Raw genomic sequence first — 21,669 nt, forward strand, 5'->3', positions numbered from 1 at the left:
CATGTTTACACAATAAATATTTATTTCTAAATAAAAACAACACAAATCAACAATTTCAATTCTATATTACAAATTTACATTTAAATAGATTTATCACTAATCACAATCACAAAAACTCGATGCCCTCATATTTCATGTTTTCCACAAAAGTATCGGATAGTAACTCTAAGCCATCAGTGGTGAATGCTGTTATGTATGTTGCGGTCTTGCCTTCAAACTCAGTTGTTTTCAAAGCCACTATGACCTCATCATTAGATCCAGGTATAAACTTGAACGATGAGAAGCCATGCTTAGGTTGAAATTTTGTAATCTGAAATAATATTTTTAAATTCGTTAAATAATGTTCACTGAAAGAGTTCAGTGTGCTCAGTCTGAGTTTTTTAACTTCTTAATCGTGTAAAAGTTAACTCCTATTTGTATGGAGTTGGAACAGTGCCCCTACGTTTGCTCACTCACACTAAGAACACAGTTCCCTTATTCATAATGAAATTAACAATAGTTCAACGATTTCCTTAAGAAGCATCTCTAAAGAGGTGGAATTACAGTTTTATGAAATGTAGCTTTGACAAGTATCAAATATCACTGAAAGCATTTTTACGGAAAACTATAGCTACTAAAACTGTGAACTACTTGAAACATTGAGAATTGAATAAATAAACTTAACGTTAAAACTAGATTTCTGACAGCATAGCATCATAAATACTTCTTTTACAGTATACGGTATAGTTCTGAATTCATTACTATTAAGAAATGAACATTTACAATATTGAAGAAATGCATGTGATGGTTATTACTTGCATTCCAGATGTAGGTTCAGTAAATTTTAACAAACTATGACAACAAGTATTTAAGATAGATGTATATTAAATTATAGCCATTTGAATTGAAAGTATCTTTCCTCTGTACTATCAAGCTTTGAAATAAACATCATATAATTGTTACTGTGCTGTAGCATGTTCTTTTTTTTAAAGAAGTTCATAGAAAGTTTACACAATACTTTATGATAGGTATCCTGTCCCAGTATGTGTAGGTATCCTGTATCTTGTCTTTACTCACAGCTGACAGCACCCACTCACCATCAAACAGGTCTGATTCTTGTTACTTATAAAAACTAATGATCACTGACACAAATATTAAGTTAAATTTGTTACCTTGTTAGCTTTAATATTTCTGAAATTATCATCTGCAGTAATAAGGTAGTTGCAACCCTTAATTTCGTCCTTTGTTTCATTGTATTGTTCGTAACTACACCTCCTCGGCAGGAAATGCCATAGTCGCTTGAGAGGTGACCAGACTCCTGACTCGTGTATAACATAACCAGGCCATTGTACCCCGATTGAACTTCTAATGGCTTTATATCGATTTACCCATGTCAAATGTTGAACCTGATATTTAATAAATAAAAATTATTAAAAGACCCAAAAAACCTAGATTAATTTGAGCAAGGTATAGGTATATTTTATTAATTTACTTGTTGAAACTCTTTTTCAGCACTTATGATTGTATAAACTTATAATATACTTTATTTTGATGTCTGAATCTTTACACAATACAATCGTTACACTCTCAAGAATTAGATTTCACAGAATTTGAACTTTAATGTATTTTTATTAATGTATGAAGAATATTCTGAATTTAAAATCTTTTACGTTTGTACCTCTCCATTTATATTAACAGCTTTTACCCACATTGGGTCATAGTTCTCAAACTCTCCACTGGAAGTTGTCCATTCTTTGCCCATAGATCCTATGTATAGAATTTCATCTTTCATTGCGGCCCACTCTGATTTAAAGCCTTTTTCGACATGACCATTACCATCAGTCAACACTAACCATGGCACCATTTTGTTAGATATTATTTCAAAAACCTGAAAAATAATAATTATAGATTAATTTCCAACTAACATTCCAATAAAAGGTCATACAAATTAATGACCTATTCATTGCTGTGAAATTAAAATATTGTACATTTCTTTTTTAGATAATTCATATTATCTATATTGTTTTTATTGCATAGATAAGGGTGTATGAACCTACAGACCAGTTGATGTATAGTGCGTGCTGGAGCCCATTTACAACCCAATGTAAACGTGGGCCACCTTCAGTCTACAGCTCAGTTTTAATAGTATTGTACAATTGAAGTCCCACCTTTTGGAAAGCATGACAGCTTCATCACAGAAATAGAAAGTTTGGGTATATCTATGCATGCAGGCTTACAAAAAACAATTTTTTTTTTTTATTGCTTAGATTGGTGGACGAGCTCACAGCTCACCTGGTGTTAAGTGGTTACTGGAGCCCATAGACATCTACAACGTAGACGCGCCACCCACCTTGAGATACAAGTTCTAAGGTCTCAGTATAGTAACCAGTAAATGCTCATAGGCAATCTCATGCTATGTATGCTAGTATAATGTGTAAATTACTGTTGCCAATTATTCTTAGGATCTATTTGCCACCACTCAAAACGAGAAATGGGAGATAATTGTAAGCCTTAAATTTCTTAATAGGTTTTCAAACAGCAACATTTCAATGAGATATATTAATTGCTTAATACGATTCCATTTTTTAAGAAAAAGCTGATCAGCATTGTCAAATACATTGCAGAGATGAGACTTAAAATTAAATAGATATAATTTTCACCAGTTTCTGCTATTTATTTTGAATAATTTATCAAAATTCACATTATTAGGTACTTTAAAACTGCTTTACAATCTCCCACTTTTTATGTTCATCTTAGTATTTCCATTTTATGAAAACTTTTGAAGTACTCAAAACACTTCAAATTCCAAAATCAAGATATCCCATAAAAGTAGTTTTAATTGTCCATGACTCGAAAATCAAAGACAATATTCTAATTGCTGAATTAATTAGTGTAATCTAATGAAGTATCAACCACCAGTCAAGGTGAAGCCAGTATAGCCCTTCAAGGCTACTAGCAGATAAGGAGTCAAATCAACTTACCATGCCTGATCGATCATCAAATGTGAGCAGTCTACCATCATAAACAATTAGTTCAGACAATTCCATACCACGCCCTTTATGTGAATACATGGATGTTAACAAAGTCGGTTGCTGAGAATCCCAAGTCACTGTCACACTGTTCTTAACGCGATTATAAACTAAATGGCCCTTTTTTAAATAACTATGAAAAGAATATGCTTTTGTTGAGCTCTTAGAATTAGTATCAAGATCAGCTACAATGCCAATCCGGAATGTAATATAATCCCCTGCTATAACAGGTCTAGTTAGTGGATATGTAGTGTTGTATTGTCTCGTTCTGTGGATCCACTGAATTACAGGGGGCCCCTGCACTGATGTCCACCAGTAATAGACTAATAAAAGCAGAAAAGTTCCCATTGATGTCATTAAAACAACTAACTGTGGTTGTATACGAACAGCATTACCAACTCTGTATGTAATCGGTGTTCTCAGGGCTTTTCGCCAGTCGCGCAGAGTACCCTTCATTTTTTGTTCTTCTTCATCGATATAGTAGTACATAATACCTTATTTCATATTTAACCTCTCGGATTAGGTACCTACTTCAATGACTAGTGTCGTTACTTATGAAGGAAAAATCTAATTTTGTTAACTTTTCTAAGGAAACTTCTTTGGTAGCATTAGCCGTGTGTTGGAGCAGCTAATTTCTGGTAATAATGTGATGTGTCCTTACTGTCAGAATATTTTATGTTGAAATTACTGGGTACATTAAATTTCTCATTAAATAGTGACATTTTGTATGAATAATATCAGATATAGCACATATTGTGTTTCAAAAATTTTAGATATATTCTTCTACAATTAAAACTCTTTGTCGTTTAATACACGTATGCAATACACTATCGCAAGCAAATTTCTTCTAAAGGCCAACACCAGAATTGTCGAGAATTGCTATAACGTTACTATGCTATAACTTCGAAAAGATGACATTAATGACAGATAGCCACATACAGATGATACCGGTAAAATGGGGCGTTTAGGGATTGAGAGGCGAATCGGGAAAAAACCGGGAAAATCTTTCGACGCTCAATATAAGTTTTATATTCGTTGCAAAATCTTCCATTTTTTGTAGTTTAATAGTAGAATGTTGAAAGTTCACAAAACAACTCTGAATATGCATGATAATAGCTGCTAAGTTATAAAAAATCGCGTTTCAAATTAACTTCCTGTGGTGGTAATTATTTTAGTGCTAGAAACTTTGCTCTCTTTTATTTATTTGATAATAATAGAAGACGACTATGATTTATAAACGTTATTTAGTGTTTGAACCAGCATATATATTAAAGGTAAGTCTCAGTTGTTATTGGTTTTAATGTATTTGATTAAATAAAAATACATGTAAAAATCTGTTGTTTTTGGGGATATTAGGGACGGCTTAGGTACAAATAACAACGAAAAAGGGGTCAATTGGGATAAGAATACGTGAAATGGAAACGACCTAAGTATAAATAGGTACAGGTTTGTAGGGTTGTCTATGTAGTTATAACAATATTTTTTTAAATTTGTTGTTAAAAATCTGGTTTATTCGAAGCGAAATTGGGAATAAGTCTTTAGTTGAAATAGATAAGCAATTTAATATAAGTAAGTCGATTTTGCAGAGACATGTAACAAGATCAATGAAATCTCAAGGTGGACAAAAATGTCTAAGTAATACATAATAAAATATTAAATATTTGTTCAGAGTGGGGGTATTCATCTGATTAATCCATGGAATAACCGACACACCTAATCTCTTAACCCAGATAGAAATATCAGCACTGTCGATTGCACCTATAATTGAGGTGATGTCTGCCATGTACTTTTGTCAGTTTTTCAATTTTTTTTATTGATGATCACTTTGTTGGTGCAACTAAATAAATAAATTAATTAAAACTATATATAAAAATAAAAGTAGTGCCAACCCTAGCAAATTTCTCATTTCATCCCAATTAACCGCAATTTTCGGGTAAATAGGGATTACACCTATTTTTGCATTTTTTGCATAAACTGGAATGCTAGTTGCTTATTTTTAAATTGGACAACAAAGATGCCCCCAAGACTCAATCATTTTGATCCTGATATAGCATTATATACATCAACAACTACCTTAAAATTGCTCATAAAGTTGGAATTTGTCCCTAATCGCCCCATTTTACGGTACAGATCAAAGAATATTCATTTGAATATTCATTGGGGTTGTGGTACTGCCAGACTTAAATGAGAAATCTATAAATACAGAAGTGTAAAGCAAAATAAGCGTCTCCAATTGTAGATTCAATATATTCCACATACACATTTATTTTTCTAAATTATCACTTGGAACTGCATTATAAAACATTATGTTTTAGATTTCCATTGGAATACTTTTACACGTTGTTATTTCTGCTTTTTGTGTAATTTATGGCACTACCTGCATATCACTTTCTAACCTAAAAAGGTTTTTTTTCTATTTATCATCAGTTCCTATTTTACAATTTCCAGAGTAAAATAAAATTTTAAGGAGTCTGCACTCTGAAATTTAAATCGTTTGTTATGCTTGTACAGTTCTTCAGATGTCCTCAAAAATGCTTGTTTGGTTTTCATGTCACTGAATTAATACTATTTTTCATTCAGGGATAGAATTCTAGAACAAAGTTTTATAACAAACACCTATTTTTAAAGTGGAATCTCTTTAGGTGCATTGAGAGCAAAAAGGCGCGACAGATTTGTTACGGCTAGAGAGATACAATTTAGGAAGAGTGAGAGTGAGAAAATAGGCAGAGCATCTCGCGAACCATTCCACCGTGGAGGAGGTGAGAAAGATTTTTGTTTCCCTACCTATTCTAGTAAACTCGAGGTGTTATACTAGATTCTCTGGGCGAGTAGGTGATCTCATTGCTCCTGTAGGCAGTAACATATTAATTATCTTATATTTTATTTTTAATGAAAGTTTAAAAAATAATATTATTTGTTGTTCTAGATATAATTTAAAATATATATAAATTGTGAACAGGTCGTTTATCTTATACACAAAACTCCCTATTACCAAAGAAATTTGATTTAAGGATAAAAAATTAAGGAAACCACGATACTACACATCACAAGAAGTTTATCTTTTTCGCATGTTATTTTTTAATTCACAAATATATATATATTTTTTATATCTAAGATGATAACGCCCTTACACTATTTAATTATCAATAGCGGTACGTGGTATTTACCGTAATTACAGTACATCTAGCAACACTCACTGGAAACATAGACAATAATTTTTATTTTGTTCACAGACTTGAATACATAAACAAAGTTATAAAGCCCATGCAGCCAAGCATAATACTGTGTATGTATCTAGACCAAAACAAATTAAATTAATGATACCATCAATTTTATTTTTATTTTAGTTATTACCAGTATTCATAAGCATAACAAAGCAGCAACGCAATCTCAAAATTTTTGGTGTTATGGTGATGCCTATAGTAGCAACACTCCATTTCTTCGGTCGAGTAAGGGATTTGTTGTAGAATGATCAGCGGCGTTTTCAAAGTGTTATAGCTGCGTTATAGGTTCGTCAACTAGTATGTACTAAGTGTGATAACTTAATTAATTCCAATGAAAGTAAAGGACAGAAAGGCTCTCTGTGAAATTATGCAGCACTCACAGAAAAGATTAACGCAACATTCCATTAAATCACCATTCGTTAAAACCACCAAATCTAAAAATTTCAACCTTTCTATGAAATAATTTAAGACCAGCCCTGTATTATGATTTGTTAATAATTGTAACTACAAACAATATAATTTCCTAATATGTACATAATAATTGAAATTTCAACATTGTCTCACGGGGTGGCGAAATTCATATTCATTCTCATTAGTTTTAGTAAAAGACCTTTTGGTTGGAACGCAAAATGAAATGAAACCAGTGAACATGGCTTCTCAGGTTCTTCTAGAAAGTCTACCGCTCTTACTAAACTATCACCATTTAACTGGAACATAATTTAATTTCATGTCATCTCATCTCGTTTCAATCTATTTGATTTAAATAAATATTATCATTTAAACGTTTCAGATACATAAATCAAGTTGTTTTTTATTCAGCTTCATTCATTTAACACAGTATGTAGGTACTTATATGATATACCTACCTACTAATAATTATTATAGTTTAAATGTTGACCTTCTCCGAAAGTTTATACGGTGTAATAATCGTTTAGGTAGGTATGTATTCGAGTACAGAAGCGCAGCTGACATATTATACAACATTAGCGTGTCGATGACGCGAGCCCATAATTTTTCCCGTAACAAAAAGTGCTCAACGCGGCTTAAGAGTTTTTCATTTCAAATGGAAACTGTTACATGGTTCCCCACCTGCTTAAGAAGAATTAGTTATACCTAAATGTAAAATACGTAGATTGAACAAATTTAGAGGCTTCAGTAATTATTATCGTATTTCAACCATGAGTAAACAGTAATAATACCTAGTGTTTTTTTATATAGCACCTATTTATTACATCACCATAATAAATATGTGCTATTTATTAAATCAATCTTTAAACTAACGTACAACGCAACACTGTTTCTATAGAAAACTTGTGACGTTTTGATTCGAGCAATATTTTTGGTAAGACTAGTCTCTCTGTTTAAACAATTCAAATCGTTATAAGCTGCGTAGTTCACCACACACTTGAGTCAGACTTTTTGATTCATTACCTTAATTAATCTATAACCGGCAAGTAGCCATAATCTTATACCTTTAAACGAAAAATTCTTGTATATATATATAATCTGAATCTCGAAAACGGCTCCAATGATTTTCATAAAATTTAGTATACAGGGGATTTCGAGGGCGATAAATCAATCTAGCTACGATTTATTTTCAGAAAATGTTGTTTTGTTCGTGTTTTCAATAATCAACTATCGATAATGATGAACTTTATGACTTTTCCCGACATATATTGGCGAATAATAATACTATTTTTCTTAATTGAGAGCAACTAACTGCTTTAAAGACATAACAAGATGGTGTTATCAAAAAAAAAAAAACGAGAGAAGATCGTCTATTAAAAATTATCACAGAAACATAGACAATATCTCACTCGCATATGAAACCGAACGCCCAAAAAAAAAAGTAAGTGCATTACTTAACTTTCACTGAAACAAGAAACTCAAAAGTGATTACGCTCACGGACGTACATCCTGTACAAAAAAACATAATTGAAATAAAATTAAACCGAACCATTTTGTGGACGGGTAATTTAACATTTTTTGGATCATCTTTTTGGATCTCTCTCTGTCATTAAACATCCGATTTCTGTCCGACTATAATTAATATTTACTATTCTCACACTCTCGATACGTTCAAAACTAAATCAATGATGTTTAATTTGTGATTGAAGAGTTCTTTAGTCCTTATTGTTGCAACACATCTAGGTGACCAGTCACCAGAGGCTAGCTTTCGAAGATCTAAATTCTATTCAAATGGTAAAGTAAGGCATTGTGAGTTAAGTGGTATTTGAAACGCACACAAGGTAATGAGTGCCTAACGTTTTTATGCATTTACTAGCTGACCCGGCAGACTTCGTAGTGCCTCAATCGATAAATAAAAGACCTAAGCTTTTGTATAAAATAAACTCGAAACAAACAAAAGGAACCCGTCCGGAAAATTGTTATTTTTATTTAATTTCGAGCATTTTCATATTTATATACCTTTTATACCTTCTCTGGACTTCCACAAATAATTCAAGACCAAAATTAGCCAAATCGGTCCAACCGTTCTCGAGTTTTAGCGAGACTAATGAACAGCAATTCATTTTTATATAGGTATATAGATAAAACTCCGTAGACAAAATCGAAAACACTATCGAATCTACCCAATTGTCTTGTAACTCTTGTAAGTTAGTCGGTCTGTATGTTACTAACAGCTTTTATTTGGCTATTTTATCAATGAATTTGGAAGCTGGGTATTTTCTTTTAAGCAGTTACAATTTTGAAAACAGGTATAGAATTGCATATAATTTACGTAAGGTTAAAAGAAAATAAAAACTATTTAAGCATAATCATGAGTTTTTTTTAGATGAATATTAACATTGACCATGGTTTTATTCTAGTTATGTACTGAATAAGTAAAAAGTGTCACCTCTCTAACTAAAGAGCGTAGGAAATTAAATTCTTTTTTTAATATGTAAATACTTCTAATAAAATCTGATCACATTATTCAATGCGTGATGAATACTATAAAATATTTGAAATTGATTTACGTATTAACTTTTACACGTTGTTTTAGAGTCAAGCGTCAAAAATATATTTTTTATATTCCAATTTATATACACTGAATTTTATTCCTGAGCGTTCAATCCATGACGGAACCATTTCCCGCGAGTAGTCACACACGCATTTATCGTTTTTATTGCCATCGGTGGACCCTTCCAAGCAGTTGGGATTTGCGATTGCGCTAAAAGTGCAAACGACTGGTTTCACTGGTGGTAGGACTTCTTGTGAGTCCGCACGGCTAGATACCACCATCCTGTCTATTTCTGCCGTGAACCAGTAATGCGTTCCGGTTGGAAGGGTGGGGCAGCCGTTGTAACTATACTGAGACCTTAGAACTTATATCTCAAGGTGGGGGGCGCATTTACGTTGTAGGTGTCTATGGGCTCCAGTAACCACTTAACACCAGGTGGGCTGTGAGCTCGTCAAACTCATATAAGCAATAAATAAAAAAGAACTAGCGCACGGCCCACCCTACGCGCTACGTGGTTGACAGGGTCCATGAACCCCATAACCTGAAAACTGCCACTCTGACAAGAAGGCGGAGTATAACTGTTTCACATTTCAAACTAGAACGGATAACAGACTTGGCGAAGTATAAACAGGCTGGGAAGTCGTCTTTGAGCACGTCGCTGCATATTCAGATAAAAGAAGCGTCAGATAAGAGCACAATATCAATTAGTGATCCCAATTATCTAATTGTATGTAATTAATGTAAAATCTGTGACTCACTCCAACATAAATGATTGCTCTCATTCTGCGAAACATCGCGCCACATGGCGTCGCATCGCGAGAGTATCGGTATCGAAGTGATTCGACTGATGCATGACCACTATACCACTCTGTCAAGAGTGTATGACTAGGAAGGAAGGAAGATGTAATTAAGTATATTTTCGCTACGAGTAACACATTTTTTTTTTATTACAAGATAACAACTGCAATAACTATATCTTTAAATTGTTTATGACCAAAAAAGAAATTTGTAAGCTAGCACACACGAATCTTAAGTGTTTCTCGTTTTGAATCTTATTGTTTTAAAAAAAAAAAAGATGTGTGGTGTCGTGGGGCACCGGATAGGAACTGGGACACCGGATAGGAACGAAGTTCCTTATTATAAAAATATTAATTTTAAAGGTTTTTATTGGCATTTAATGTTGGAAATCCTAAACTTGTTTGTGATTGATAATTAATAACACATTTTTATTCGTTTTCTTTTGTTTGTCTTGTACATTTATCAGTGTATTTTTAGCTATGGTAATGTTAAATCGAATCAATCCGTAAATAAATATTGAACCCGTTTTCGTGGCTTTTATTACGATGACGCAACCGGAGCCATGCCGGCTAAGGCATAAACAGTCCAAACTTCAGCTTCGTGTCCGACAGTAGAGAATACGCAAAATAATAGCACAACGCCACCGCGAACACAGTAGAGATCAGTCTGCAAAACCAGATGCAGCTGAGATCGCACCATATTGGTCTCCGATCGACTTCGACAACGCGCAATTTTGACGGTTTCTGCTTGCTACTTTGTAATCTGCTGATTTAAATATAAAATACTTTTATTAATCATCTAAATCAGGCGTTCCCAAACTTATTTTGCCTACCGCCCACTTTGAGAATAAAATATTTTTTAGCGCCCCCATTTTTTCACCTACTTAAAAACCACTATAGCGACAGCTCAGTCGGTGTCTGAGCGTCGTCCTAGACGAAATTACAAATCGCCTGCTAAGCCCCTACACAACGCTCCCTTTTTTTCTGGGTCTCTTACCGCCCCCCTTTAGGAATGCAGCGCCCACAAGGGGGCGTCATCGCCCACTTTGGGAAAGGCTGATCTAGATCATTGCTCCATGACAGTGGCCTAGCTGTGTGAATTGTCAATATTCATTATACTATAGTATATACATAATAGATATTTTAAAAAAGTTGCCCGTTTAAAAAATTGGTTACTGGAGCCTTTAAGCATTAGAATGTCAATACCATCTAGTGAAGTATCGATTGTAATATACAACGCCTATTCCACGACTCAAACCACATAAATGACTTGCGGCAGAAAAAAATATTAGATGGCGGTACCGATCCGGTAATGGGACAGTCGTTAATTGGTCGGTATTCCGACCGCATACAAGGCTAGTTAATAATGCCTATCTGTACGAACCTACAAATGACCTACTATCAGTTGACTGACTCGGTTGTGCAGTAATTAGTGCCCCTAAATGTGCCGCCGAGGGTTGTGAGTTCGAGTCCCACATCGAACAAACATTGTGGGATGAACAGGTTTTTTTTTATTGCTTAGCTGGGTGGATGCTCACCATCCACCTGGTGTTAAGTGGTTACTGGAGCCCATAGACGTCTACAACGTAAATGCTGCGACCCATCTTGAGATATGTGTTCTAAGGTCTCAGTATAGTTACAACAGCTGCCCCACCCTTCAAACCGAAACGCATTACTGCTTCACGGCAGAAATAGCCGGGGTGATGGTACCTACCCGTGCGGACTCATAAGACTCTCTACCACCAATAGAACAAAAAGCGGTACCAATCAAATTGCGTGAAGCCACGATTGATAACCACTAAACTACAGATATACCTTGAACTAGCTGTACACAAGAAGAAAAGGAAAATTCGACAAAATTAGCTTTCTAAGTAAAAAAATTATAACACATTTTATTACACTATAATTTTAGGCTGCATTTTCATCTATTTCAACTCTGCAAAAACCATGTGCCGTCTGCAATATATCTGCAATATTGAAACATGATTAATAAAATTAATAAAAATTGTTTTTTCGATATTTTCAAGAAAACTTTAAATATCTATACTAATATCTATACTAATATTATATTATAAAGCTGAAGAGTTTGTTTGTTTGTTTGTTTGTTTGGTAGAACGCGCTAATTTCAAGAACTACTGGTCCGATTTGAAAAATTCTTTCAGTGGTAGATAGCTCATTTAATGAGATAAGCTATAGACTAACTATACAACATCACGCTAATATCAATACAGGCTGAGCACAAATAAATAATGTGTCATAGTCGGGGATTTCCCTTTTAAGAGCTTTAGTTGCGCGCGCTGTGGAAACGGTCAAAGTTTCCCTAAAATAATGTATGACAGAATTATTCCCCTTTAAAAGTTCTAAAAAAAGTCCGTAACCGCATATGGCTATATTTTAAGGCTGACTCACTATAACGTTTTTTATGCTAAACAAATTTCTTCTAAAAAGCATTATTTGTGAAGGTGTTTTTACGAAGATGATATTAAACAACTTTCTTCTAAAAGCATTATTTGTGAAGGTGTTTTTATGAAGATGATATTAATCCTTATCCAAATAAATACAATTTTTTTTTTAACTGAAACTACTTTTTCCACTCACTTGGTTTTAATAAATATCTCGCTATGAGTATTTAATGAGTATGAGAAGATATCTTAAAATAACATCACAGCAAAATAATGATCAAGCGCGTAATATTGATGTACAAGGCGTCGGCCGGCTGGTGCGTGGCGACACAGAATAAGAAGAATAACAAGAAACACCCAAATAACTTCAAGATAGGCTTTGAAAATTATAGATTTTTCTGGATTTCTCCAGGATCCTATCAGATCTTGATGATTACAAAAAAAGAAAAACGAATTATCAAGTCGAATCGGTTCAAGCATTCTCGAGAAATCGGTGAACATACATAGATAACGCGGGTAGGTACCACCACTTCGCCTAATTCTGCCGTGAAGCAGTAATGCGTTTCGGATTAAATGGTGGGGCAGCCGTTGTAACTATACTTGAGACCTTAGAACTTATATCTCAAGGTGGGTGGCGCATTCACGTTGTAGATGTCTATGGGCTCCAGTAACCACTTAACATCAGGTGGACTGTGAGCTCGTCCACCCATCTAAGCAATAAAAATAAAAAAAAAGGTGGTCCGACCATCTATCTATCTGCCTATCGAAGAATTTCACATGCCTTGTTGAAGATCTTCCCTATTTCGATTCCCCGCAAAAACTATTTTTCACAAAAAAAATCACAAATTTCGCAAAGCAAACCATGTCTTTTATCCTAATAAAAACAATATATATGGTAACAAGACGTTGATGTAATGCTTCTTGTAAGTGTAATATAATGTTGATCAGACGCTGCGGTGGGATTACAATACAAATAATAACATGAAAACCGCAACTAATCAGTCTTCTTGCAAGAATTCTTAGACTAGCTGTTTAGTAGGTATAACTTGTAATGTGCTAAAATAAGACATGGTTATATTGTTTTATTTGAACAACTTAAAATCCTGCTTCAATGTGTAGTGTATGTCTCTAAGTATAATGGTTACTCCTTTTATTTTAATAACGTAAACGCTCTCTTTTTCTTTACTGGTAGGTACTTACTTCTACTTTCACGTCAGTAGGTACCAGTAACAATATTAGGTACCTACAGAGTAATAGATTTTCAACTCGGTTTGGTGAACGATACGCAATCTCTTAATAAAGAAATGTACAAATATTTCCTGACTATTTATAACTATTATTTTTATTTTTGTTTATGCTATCGACATCATTAAGGTGGGCCGATAGCTTGGCGCTCACTTTATTCTTTTTTTTTTTACAATAATTAGTTAGCATGTGCTCATTACATAAATATGTATTATGTTTTTAAAATATGTACTCACTTTTTCCTCATATCGAATCTAATGTTATAAGAAATAAAATTCAAATCAGCAAAATACAAAAAGAAAAAAAAGAAACCTATTAAAGTCACAGCAAACACAAAGAATTCAATATACCACAACACATTAGTGAATACTCCATTCATTTTATTAATTTAATTTATTTGAATTCCTTATTTTATTTATTGTTTTTTTTTTTGTCAAAATGAAATTAGACATCTATAGATTATATATGCAATCCTGTTAACTAATCAGTTCTCAAATAAGGTTTTAAGTGCGTCTCTATTGTTCATATTGTAATTCTAATTCGGAATTAATTAGATACATTGCATTTTCGGGAATATAGCAGGTACCTACTACTGGTTTTACCCGGATCAATTTATCATGATGAAAGTTTACGAAATTGAAACATAAAATTTTAAATAAAATTTTATATTTGTGACAATGATGAATGAATAGTATCGTATAATAAAAATAAAATTGTAAAAAAATATATCTTTAATAACATTATACTAACCTATAGTTTATAGTACCAATAGTAATAGCCAATAGTAATAGTACCAATAGTAATAGGAGCAACCGGAGTAATAGCCAAAGCCTACAGAAATACATAGATAAATTAGATGCAAACATCAACCCACACATCATGCAGAAACAAGCTGCCATACACACGGTCACCATCATCACGAAAGTCTTGGGGGATACGGTCTTCGTAGGAGGGGAAACTGAGCCACCCTTTCCCTGAGGGTCTCGGGGCGGGAGCTCAGTAAACCGAGCCTAGAGCTCGAGTAGAGGAACAATAATAGCATAATAATATAGGCTTGTTTGTTTAATCTATAAGCTATTTATCTCTTGGCCCTCAAGAACCTACTAATACTTTAAGGCTTTCCTTTATGCATGAACAAATAAATGTCATTAAGAACAAAAACTTCATAGTATTGAACATCAGCTACAGAAACATCACTCATTAGTTATGTAAGTAGTACAATAGACAAGCGATCTAATTTTAAAGAGTGTTTTGAATTATATGTAATAACTGTGTATAATTTACTAGCGTTTTCGAGCACTTAGCGCCTAATGTTCTAGAGCTAGAGATGTGTGTGCTTAGTGCCAGTTTTTTAACGTTCTCGACAATACCGTCTTTACCATAAGGGCACACGGGGCCCGTGTCCAGGGCCCCCATTCTCAGGGGGCCCCGAAAGACCGACAATTTCTCTCACACGTTTATTCTCAAAACATTTTTGTCGGGCACATAACACTTTTTTCACAAATCAGTAATCAGAAGGTATTTACAAGGCATATACTATGCCTATAATAGAAGATTTTGCTCAACAGAAATCCCGAAAGAAACCGTTATCGAAATTGAAACCAAAAAACCAGCAGCTTTCTAATATCATTAATGACAATTATATCATACTGTATTTGGTTACCTATAATAAATGGTCTCATACTCAGTAAAAAAATGTTATTATAATTCGCTGTTTTTACTTTCCAAAAGGGCCTCAAATTCTTGTGTGCCATAGGGCCCCATCCTAGTTTAAGACGTCCCTGGTTCTCGATAGCGTAAAAGTTTGCTCATATTTGTATGGAATGGGATCGTTTGCGTACGTTTGCCGCTAGGGGCGCTGTTCCAACTGCACACAAAATTGGGCTAACTTTTACGCTATCGAGAACGTTAAAAAACTCACACTAAGCACAGTGATGGTAGAAATTTTTAGTCATTAGGAGCAAACAGTTATCTTAACAGGAAAATGAGGTGTAAAATCTTGATCGTATAAGGTACTTTTGTGATTCGCAAAAGGGATTTATATGTCGGGCTGGACTCGAGTTAATAATTATTTATGTTCATGAATCATTAGTCAAATTGCGCGGTTTTAGGGAATTTACCAATGTGTTCGTTCTCACGTATGTTACGGATATCTAAAATCAAATGTTCACAAGCCAATTCAACAAGCCCGATCTGATATTTGGATGTTCTGATTAGTGAATAATTCTTTATGCTCATGAATCATCAGTCAATATGCGCGGTTTTAGGGAATTTACCAATGTGTTCGATCTCACGTATGTACGATTTTTTTTATTGCTTAATTGGGTGGACGAGCTCACAGCCCACCTGGTGTTAAGTGGTTACTGGAGCCCATAGACATCCACAGCGTAAATGCGCCACCCTCCTTGAGAATCTAAAATCAAACGTTCACAAGCTAATTCAACAAGCCAGACCAGATATTTTGATGTTCTGATTAATCTCATGACAATAAATCAACCTATTTTGAAATGTTTACGCCAAACGACTTAAAAGTATTAAAAAAAGTTTTTTTTCAACCAGCAGCAATTTAAACTATTTACTAATAAAATAATAATGTAATACTACTTTCTATGTGACGCATGCTTTTAGAGTAAAGGTTTTATTAAATAAGTAATCTTGTATCCGAATCTCATCTCTATTGTTCACGTCATATCCACCGTGATCACTGATGCTGTTTACGTATTAAATACAATAATGTAGGAAAAAAAATACAATAATGATAATATTAACTTTTTTTAACTACTAAAATTTATTCATTCGTGATGCAAATTCGCAATTTAAAACTATTTTCGAATTGTTTGATGTGTATGAAAAATTTGCATTCAAATTTCATTTTCGCCGTAACCATTTTTCACGGGGCTCGACGTTTTAAAATTTATTAAGCGTAACGTAAGTTTTGGTGATGTTTTTGTATTCATTGTAACACACATTATAGATACAACGTGAAGTGAAAATAATATAACGATGTGAATAAGTGAATCTACACGCTTTCATTTGAACACATCCGTTGCAAATGATGGATGAATGTCATAAGTGAATATTCGTTTAGTTTAGTATGATGATGTCCTTCGATTTTGGCATGTCGTAGACATAATTGAGTTTACTTTCACTGTTTCATCTCTCCTTTTTTTTTTTTAAATTGTCATCATTATTATTATTAAGTCGAAGTGTCGAATACTCTACAGATTTATTTAAATATTAGTTAATATTTGAGAGTTTTTACTTCGCAGTTTTTGGAACGAAGTTCCTTATGGGATGATGCAGAGGGGTACTCTAACCGGGAAAATCGTCCGTAACGTAAGATTTTTATTAGTAATGCACACAGTGTACGATTTAATTTTGTAATAACATATTTTTTTATCATGCATTGACCACGATCTCAGAGCGTTCGTTTGCGCAATACACTAGCTCTTATGCAAGCAACCGTGAATGAAGTGTACCACAATAAGTTCGCACGCTTCGTACCTATCCGATGTCCCACGACACCACACATAATTTTTTTGACATTGGACATTTTTTTATATTTGAATAGTGTTGGTTGTTAACTAAGTGTTTTTTTTTTAATTTATGTGCTTGTTCCAAGTTTGAAACGTTACCATCGAACAAAAAGTATCCAATATTTCAATAGGAGGTTAAAAATAAAATAGAAAAAAACATACACAGTTTAAACAAATACCAGAATTTTTGTACTGTACCTAACGTGAATGCATTATCGTACTAAAAACTTGTGCTCCCGAAGATTTTAATCGTGAGTAATTAAAGCAGTTTTCTACGGTGCCTTTTCTTCGTGTGAAATTCGAAACGCGTTTTACATATGCGCCTTTGAACAGCTAGATCCTCGATTAGATCGACGGGAACTAGGCTGTGGTTAGGGTTGTCAGATTTAAAATAAAAAAAAAAAAAAACAAAAAAAGAAAGGTTATAGAGAAGACGACAAATTATCAATTCATTCTTTTTTTTATTGCTTAGATGGGTGAACGAGCTCACAGCTCACCTGATGTTAAAACGTATGTATATAAATAAAATCCTGTTTAATATAAATATAATACCGTTTTTTATTTTTTATTTAAACCCATCTAAATTGGTTATTTTTCAGACGAGACTTTCCTGGTGGTAGGACCTCTTGTGAGTCAGCACGGGTAGGTACCACATTTCTGCCGTGAAGCAGTAATGCGTTTCGGTTTGAAGGGTGGGGCAGCCGTTGTAATTATACTGAGATCTTAGAACTTATATCTCAAGGTGGGTGGCGCATTTACGTTTGTAGATGTCTATGGGCTCCAGTAACCACTTAATGAATACATGATTTATCAGAATATTGTTGTCGGGAAAAATGGATTTTATGCGCAAAAGCTGTGTCAGTCAGTTTTATTTAAAACCATGTTCTTCGAGTAGTTCTTTATGTTCTTTCCATGTGTAATATGATTTAATTGCTTACATTTTTTTAGTTGACATTGACAACCCTAGTCAAGCGGAAGGCTTTCCAAACTGTAGAGCCCTACGCAAGTCAACATTAAATATCTACGTATTATTAACTTGATGTAAAATCTTGGAATCACTATCAGACATAAACAGCCTCCTAATACGAACCATCTAGATTGCCGATTTGAAAACATCTCTAATTTAGTGTCAATATTTTTCTCAACTTTATAGTCTGACTCTTTTAAATTCAGCCATAATTCTCGTAAAATTTAGCTTAACAAATATTTTATTTTAATTTTAGGTATAAGTAAAATTTACTAGGGCTTAGATCCGTAAAATACATTTGCTAGTTAAAATGACTTTTTCACAGTTGAAATCCCACAGAGAAGTAGTTTTTCTTTTTTTTTGAAATCCTTTATTAACAAATGCATATGAACGACTTTCACGATAAAGGAATAAAATCGATAACAGATATCAAATCCGCATAATGCATAACTTCGCGTACCTATTGTTGTTAGGGCATATTGTAAACCTACACGAGAAGATACGGCTCTATGCCTCTTTAAACTAGCCAATCAGTGTTCTGATTTCCATATACCTTTAGGAATGTGGCCATTACAGTACAATTAAGACTTTGGCTACATGTATTAAGATACGTTTTAGCATGCATTCGACATAAGCATGCTCTGAAGGTGAAACACAATGAACAGGAGAGGTCGCACAGTTAGCTTGCTAATTCGTGTTTCTTAATATCGATATTAGCTTAGTAAACTTAAGTTTAACGACATCAGTTTATATATAATATCATTAAAGGCGTATTTTACGAGAGGCAGAGGTCACTTAATGTGCCGTATAATATAATGAAGCTTTTAAGACAAATTTACTGTCTGCAAGCGTATTATTTGTAACTTACCCCGATCTGTCTGCATACATACTGAGGTTTACTTTTCGATTGCCTTTGAGCAATTGGTGGTAGGACCTCTTGTGAGTCCGCACGGGTCGGTACCACCACCCTGCCTATTTCAGCCGTGAAGCAGTAATGCGTTTTGGTTTGAAGGGTGGGGCAGCCGTTGTAAATATACTTGAGACTTTAGAACTTATATCTCGAGGTGGGTGGCGCATTTACGTTGTAGATGTCTATGGGCTCCAGTAACCACTTACAACAGGTGGGCTGTGAGTTCGTTCACCTATCTAAGCAAAAAAAAAAACATACGGCCCTATGAGCCTCAGCGACCGTGCTTCGCCGGATCTTTTCAGTGGGTCGCGTTTCCTATCCGGCGGTAGATTCTGCGAAGCACTGCTCTTGCTAGGGCTAGTGTTAGCAACACTTTCGGTTTGAGCCCCGTGAGCTCACCCACATGTTAGGGTGAAGCTGAAATAGCCTCTCAAGGCTATAAGCATAGGCGACCGTGTACCTTAGATGGTCACTGAGGCTCATGAATTCCGAGGGCACAACTGAGCCTCTGCCTAAATTTTTAAATTCGAAGGAGGAAATGTCAAGTTCATTTCAGAGTCGGGTCATACGTAGCACAAACCTCTCTGGATACGCACTCTGGATAAGCAAATTGTTCTTATTAGTATCTGCGGACTCTGCTTAGGTAATAATGAGGTTGATATGACCGAATAATCTCCAACCAAAGACCATTGAACATAGATAAAACTGTATCTACTCATCATCATCATCATCATTATCCTGCCCTTCTCCCAGTCACCTGGGGTCGGTGCAACATGTTTTCTCCTTCCATACTCTTCTATCATATACCATTTCTTCGCTCACTCCCCTCTTACCCATATCGTCTTTCACAAAATTGTCGTCAATTTTTATCTACCCTAAAATTGACGACAATTTTTCGGAGGCCCTTAAGCGCGTTTCAGTACTAATAATAACAAGACATTATCGAATACATCACGACACGGTTAATAAACAAAACGGTACCGTACACGATAATTGATGTTCAAGTTAATTGATTAGAGATGCGAACTTTTGAAATTTATAGCCGGTACGTACTATATGTTACGCTCACATGCTTTACAGTGTTAACTTCCTCCCAACAATAATAGGGATGTTAATTCATATGTGTTTTTTTTTATCGAAACGTGTTTTTTTTGCTTAGTAGGTCAATGAGCTCACGGCCCACCTAATGCTAAGTTACCAGAGCCCATCCGGAAAGTAAATACCGCCGCCGAACCTCTAAGCTCTAAGTCCCAGTTTTATAGTATAACTGCTGCTCCGTTGTTCAAACTGAATTGCATAAGTACTTCACCGACCGGGTTTTGTTTCTTACATGTACGGTCTCACAAGAAGCCCTACCACCAGTAGTTAAGTGTTCAAGAAAGTAATTCAAAATCCGAAAGTAGTAAAGTATAGATAAAAGTAACAATGTTGGCAAAGCGGATAGATTTGTTTTCACCTACCTAAGCTGATAGCCTTGAGAGGCTATTTCAGCGTAACCTTAACTAGTAGGTGAGCTCACGGGGCTCAAACCGGAGTGATGCTAACACTGACCCTAGCAAGAGCAGTGCTTCGCGGAATCTACCACCGGATCGGAAACGCGACCCACTGAGAAGATCCGGCGAGAAACTCAACGGGCTGTGTCTATGGGAGCGTACAAAGACATACACAGAACGCATCATGAAGTTCCCACTGTTATGAGATTTTCTGATTATACATGCGCTCTTCGACAAATTCAAATGTTAAATATTTATTTCGACATCAAAGTACTTTAATTTCGTTATTTAATTTAATTTAAGTTATTTTATAAAGAAAAAAAAACGTTTTATTACTGAAGTTTGTTGTTGCGTATATAATTTGAAACACGGAGTCGACATGTCTTATAAAATGGAATAAGAAATTGGTTTTAATTTTACTTTTGGTTAGGTGCATCGTCATCTTGGCACCATTGTCTTGTCTATTTCTAAGAACTTTACTACAATTAAATAAATTATTATGTACATAAACAACTACGAGTATATTAAGTGTATTATCGTTATATATCGAGTTCTTTTTATTACTTTTGTATATAAAAAATAAACAAAGATTCCACGACCTGACACAACTATGATGACTGTGATAATGCATCACCACGACTGCCAAGAGTAGCCGATCATGATGATATAAACAAGCATACGGCCTACCTGATGGTGAGTGGTTACCGTCGCCCATGGACCTCAGCAATGCCAGGGGCAAAGCCAAGACACTGCCAACCGTAAGAGTGTATTAATTATGGATACTGGGATCTTTTGTTTGAAGAAGGCTGGTTCCCATTTCGACGCCATTAAACTTCGACAACAACATAACATACATAACATGTAAAGGAGCAAAACAAAAAAAAAACTAGCAATGAAACATCCCTACTAACGCTGATTGGATACGTGCACTAAACATTTCATCTCGTTAATAAGATGTTGTTACGTTACTTTGTGTTAGATTTTTTACATAATTTACATAATTCTTTACGTGCTATGAAGTTATGCTTTAAGTGTGGCTGTATATTGTTTATCTATATATTAATACGTGAAGCAAAAACTTTGTATCCTTTATTACGAAAATTGCGCGGCCGGAGGAGTATGAAA

General features: G+C 34.5%; 1 protein-coding gene and 2 long non-coding RNA genes across 3 annotated transcripts; 1 reads left to right on the top strand and 2 right to left on the bottom strand.

The window, feature by feature from the left end:
- Positions 1-46: 46 nt before the first annotated feature.
- LOC101746124 (soluble calcium-activated nucleotidase 1) lies at positions 47-3,958 on the bottom strand. Its single transcript, XM_004932478.3, has 4 exons — positions 2,961-3,958; positions 1,658-1,867; positions 1,152-1,385; positions 47-310 (listed from the first exon to the last, which is right to left on the bottom strand). The coding sequence occupies exons 1-4, from the start codon at positions 3,495-3,497 to the stop codon at positions 107-109; spliced, it is 1,185 nt and encodes a 394-aa protein (XP_004932535.1). The 5' UTR covers positions 3,498-3,958; the 3' UTR covers positions 47-106.
- A 1,224-nt stretch (positions 3,959-5,182) lies between these two features.
- Positions 5,183-6,338, top strand: LOC134200466 (uncharacterized). Its single transcript, XR_009975414.1, has 2 exons — positions 5,183-5,767; positions 6,242-6,338. It is a non-coding gene; the product is annotated as an uncharacterized LOC134200466 (long non-coding RNA).
- A 4,004-nt stretch (positions 6,339-10,342) lies between these two features.
- LOC101746266 (uncharacterized) lies at positions 10,343-14,111 on the bottom strand. The gene is made up of 3 exons (XR_210049.5): positions 13,875-14,111; positions 11,891-11,958; positions 10,343-10,754 (listed from the first exon to the last, which is right to left on the bottom strand). It is a non-coding gene; the product is annotated as an uncharacterized LOC101746266 (long non-coding RNA).
- Between the last annotated feature and the right edge of the window lie 7,558 nt (positions 14,112-21,669).

This window comes from Bombyx mori, chromosome 17 (assembly GCF_030269925.1).
Source record: "Bombyx mori chromosome 17, ASM3026992v2".
Taxonomy (NCBI): Eukaryota; Metazoa; Arthropoda; class Insecta; order Lepidoptera; family Bombycidae; genus Bombyx; species Bombyx mori.

Bases quoted from the DNA above. Each gene is read 5' to 3' on its own strand.
- LOC101746124 (XM_004932478.3), bottom strand. From the start codon at position 3,497: ATGTACTACTATATCGATGAAGAAGAACAAAAAATGAAGGGTACTCTG. The intron at 1,868-2,960 runs GTAAGTTGATTT...ATTATTTTTCAG, and splicing joins TTGATGATCGATCAGGCATG to GTTTTTGAAATAATATCTAA. The intron at 1,386-1,657 runs GTACAAACGTAA...ATTAAATATCAG, and splicing joins CTGTTAATATAAATGGAGAG to GTTCAACATTTGACATGGGT.